The sequence below is a fragment of the Sinocyclocheilus anshuiensis genome, unplaced genomic scaffold (assembly GCF_001515605.1).
Source record: "Sinocyclocheilus anshuiensis isolate Anshui unplaced genomic scaffold, SAMN03320099.WGS_v1.1 scaffold306, whole genome shotgun sequence".
NCBI lineage: Eukaryota > Metazoa > Chordata > Actinopteri > Cypriniformes > Cyprinidae > Sinocyclocheilus > Sinocyclocheilus anshuiensis.
Genome location: NW_015544175.1, coordinates 1843273 through 1847194, shown reverse-complemented (window position 1 = coordinate 1847194; position 3922 = coordinate 1843273). Strand labels below are relative to the sequence as shown.

The 3922-nt window shown below is 35.8% G+C and overlaps 1 protein-coding gene across 6 annotated transcripts in view; it reads left to right on the top strand.

The window, feature by feature from the left end:
• Positions 1-3922, top strand: part of LOC107696139 (nucleoprotein TPR-like) — a 32195-nt gene continuing 28273 nt past the window's right edge. For 4 of the 6 annotated variants that reach the window (XM_016496331.1, XM_016496330.1, XM_016496332.1 and 1 more), the window contains exons 1-12: positions 1-159; positions 427-531; positions 622-695; positions 796-892; positions 1493-1596; positions 1723-1887; positions 2006-2098; positions 2188-2268; positions 2406-2493; positions 2614-2754; positions 2867-2943; positions 3038-3235. In XM_016496331.1, coding sequence (XP_016351817.1) covers positions 9-159; positions 427-531; positions 622-695; positions 796-892; positions 1493-1596; positions 1723-1887; positions 2006-2098; positions 2188-2268; positions 2406-2493; positions 2614-2754; positions 2867-2943; positions 3038-3235 — 1374 coding nt within the window. In that variant the 5' untranslated portion in view covers positions 1-8. The remainder of the gene's footprint in view (positions 160-426; positions 532-621; positions 696-795; positions 893-1492; positions 1597-1722; positions 1888-2005; positions 2099-2187; positions 2269-2405; positions 2494-2613; positions 2755-2866; positions 2944-3037; positions 3236-3922) is intronic. The other 2 variants (XM_016496333.1, XM_016496329.1) reach the window with 1 other exon arrangement.

Genomic DNA, 3922 nt, shown 5'->3' with positions numbered 1-3922 from the left:
ACAAAAAAATGGCGGCTGTGTTGCAGGAAATGTTGGAGCGGTCGGAGATATCAAAACTCCCCAAAACTGTCTTAACTAAGTTAGAGAAGTACATTTCTGAACAGCAATGTGAAGTTGATTGTCTGAAAGCACAACAGGAGCAATATCGTGTGGATAATGGTAAGGTTATGCTGTTTTAATTAATAAACTGTAAACTGTTTAGAGTACGGACGATAAACTCTAACGAGGCCCGGGTTTCATTATTGTTTTTAAACATTATTCTTCCCATTGGACATATTGTTCTGCAAACTACGTAGTGAACATATGTTACAATTATTGAATAAACGTTTAAAAGAAAACGTTTTTTTGCTTATGCTTATTACCATAGGCTAATTTGTATGGATGTTGATTCGTTCTGATGTTCTTTCTTCTTTATTTCTCATGTAGAACAACAGTATTTTGACATTGAGAAGAAGTTCGCAGAGAGTCACTCTCAGTTTGTGTCCCAGACTCAAGAGCATCAGATACTGAAAGAAGAGTACTGCAAACTGGGTAAGGAGATGGGAGTCCAACACCTCTTCTTTGATTAAAAAATAACAGGCTTAATGTTGTATTTGTACTCGTCTTTTTTTTTTTTTGCAGAGGATGAGCTGAAATGCTTACGAGAGAAAAATAAGGAGCAAGTGTCTTCATACACCAAACTAGAATTACAACAGGTAATGAAAGATCATATAACGGTTTGATAGAGGAGAACGTCTGTGTCTTGTCTTGAATTTTGTGATGTTGAAAAGGTGAAATTGTGCCTTCTTTGTGCAGAATGAACTTTCCAAAGCCAAAGATGAGCTTGAGGCAGAAAAACGAGAACTTGTGCGGACATTGGAAAGAAGATCCCAGGAGATGGAACGACAAAGCGGTATTTAATAAGCATTCTTTTATGATCATTAAAAACACATTTTTCCCGGGTTATATAGAATTAGCAGTTTTTGCTTTGACCAGCTTGTTCACATACACTGTTTGAACAAAAATACAGTAAAAACAATATAATTTGGCATTAATATTACAACTTAAAATAACTATTTTCTATTTTAATGTTTAAAAAATAATAATTATTATTATTTATTCCTGTGATGCAAAGTTGAATTTTCAGCAGCCTGTACTCCAGTCCAGTGTCACATGATCCTTCAGAAATCATTCTAATATGCTGATTTGGTGCTTAGGAAACATTTTAATTTTACTATCAATGTTTATTAAAACAGTTGTGCTGCTAAATATTTTCCAGGGTTCGTTGATGAAAAGGAAGTTAAATAAAACGTGTAATTATTTGTCATAAATCTTTTGTAATGTTATAAATGTATTTACTGGCACTTTTGATAAATTCAATGTGTTTTGTTGAATAGAAGTAGAATTTCTTTAAAAAAAAAAAAAAAGTAGTAAGCCCAAACTTTTAAGCAGTAGTGTATAATATACTCATTTTCTTCCTTTTTCTTTTGTTCTTTTTCTTTCTTTTTTTTAGAGGACCTGAAGCATCTTAATGATAGATTGGTGGAAGTCAATGCAGAGAAGATGCAGTTTCAGCTCAAGCTGGATGAGTCAGAAGCCACTGAGGTCTCAATCAAGGTAAAATTCTATGAAATCAATCAATGCATTTGTCATGTACAGTTTTCTTTGTTGTTTATAACATACTGGCATTTTTATACCAGGCCCCTAAAAAGTGATTTTTGATATGCTATGTTCATCTTCCAGTTTAAAGAGAAACGAATGGAGCAGGAGAAAGATCTACTCCAGGGTCAGGTGACCTGGCTGAATACTGAGCTTAAAGCCAAGAGTGAAGAGCTGCTGTCTATTTCCCGGCAGAAAGGCAATGAGATCCTGGAACTCCAATGCAACCTTAATAACAAGGAGGATGAAGTACTGCACAAACCTTTTTCTATATTATGTATTTTAAGTTATCATGAATATTGTGTTATCTGCTTTGAAATGTTATTTAAGTTCTTAGTACATTGCTAATCTCTGTGTACCTGTGTAGATCGCCTGCCTCCAAGATCAGGTGACCAGTCTGAAGGCATCCAATGAGAACCTTCAGAGGCAAGCTGAGGAAGTGATTACTAAGATGAGAGAGGTTAGACATTGTCATTCATCGCTAAAGTTATCAGCTGAATGGTGTTTCTGAATTTTTCATAATCTATTGGACATATGTTGTGCTTTTAGGCAAAGGAACAGCAAGCCAGTTTGGAGGAGAAGTTCAGTAATGAGCTCAATGCCAACATCAAACTCTCAAATTTGTATAAGGTAAGTTTTAAATGCTTAAAGAATTGAAGTATATGGTTAAAGGAATTCATGAATCAGTATAATAACAATAATTCAAATATAATTTTTAATGTTATTTCTAAGAATTTCTGTCAGTTCAAAATTTTGTTGATTCAAAGGGAGCGGCAGCTGATGCAGAGGCCAAGAGTGAGGAGCTCAGCAGAGCTGTTGATGAACTTCACAAGCTGCTTAAAGAGGCTGGAGAGGGTAAGCGACTCTACTGGTCAGACACATGTTGACAGCCATGAGGACCATTAAAGAAAACTAATGTTGATGTTTGTGTGTATTTACATATGTCTGTGACAATGTCTTGTCTACTCTGGATAGCGCACAAAGCTCTGGAAGTGAAGATGGCAGAGCTGGAGAGTTGTAAAGACAAAGAAATCGCTGAACTGAAAGAGAAAATAAGCAGCCAGGAGAAAGAGCTGGAAAATGCAAATGATCTGCTGTCTGACACCAAACACAGAGGTTAGCATCACCACAGTATTTTCTTAGCTTCTAGTATGTAAAGTAGTGCTTATAAATTTGTTGCTTTATTTATTTATTGTCGTCATTCCATGAACTGCTTCAATTCTTACAGGGGAGCAGGTGACCACAATGTCTCCCACAGCTGCTGCAGTTGCCAAAATCATCAAACCAGGCATGAAACTTACAGAGGTACTGACCTGCATTCTGATTTGTGATGCAAGTGCATTGTTCATATTCACAGAAGCTTTTTCAGTTTTAATATACATCCTCCTATTTTGTGTAGATATATACAGCTTATGTTGAGACTCAAGAACAGCTACAACGGGAGAAAATAGAGAATAAACGACTACACAAGTACTTGGATGACATTGTGCAGGAGATGGAAGCAAAGGTGCCCATCCTGAAGAGACAGAGAGAGGAGTATGAGCGCATGCAAAAGTCTGTTTCCAGTCTCTCTGCTAAACTTGAGCAAGCTGTGACGGTGAGAATGGAGGAGTCTTGTAGAAATAAAAAGCTCTATTGCATTTTACACTGCCAATGCATGCTGCCTAATGACTGCTTACGAAACAAATCTAAAAATTATTACTCCTGGATCTAGGGCTGAACGATTTTGGAAAATAATCTAATTGCGAATTTTTTTTACCAATATTGTGATTGCGATTTAATATGCAATTATTTTTTAAAGCTCTTTATGTTCTGTATTATTCAACAAAGACAAGCTATAAATCATTGTATAGTATGACCAACACACTATTATAGATAGATTAAACATAAATGTTCTTTTCTGTAGGCCAGGCCTATATGTTACGATGAAATTAGGTGATGCATGAATTGATATGAATTACATTTTTATTTAACAACTACAATCACAGTATATTGACTGATTTGTTGAACTTCCAACCTTGTAAGCATGTAATTGTTTAACTAGCCTGGTGTAAACATTAATATGAAAGTCAGTAACAAATCACACAAACTAAAGTAGATTGCAGAAATATAAAAACAAATCTGTTGCTTTACCTGATGCCTTGTTCTATTTATGACGTACTGACACAAAGTTAAAATGATTTGCAACGGTCGCTTTGTCGCGTCCGGTGTAGAGCTGTTGCGGCGCGATGCACAAGTGTAGCGTCTGGTATAGACACGGTGAGTGAAGCCGAGAGCAAGATAT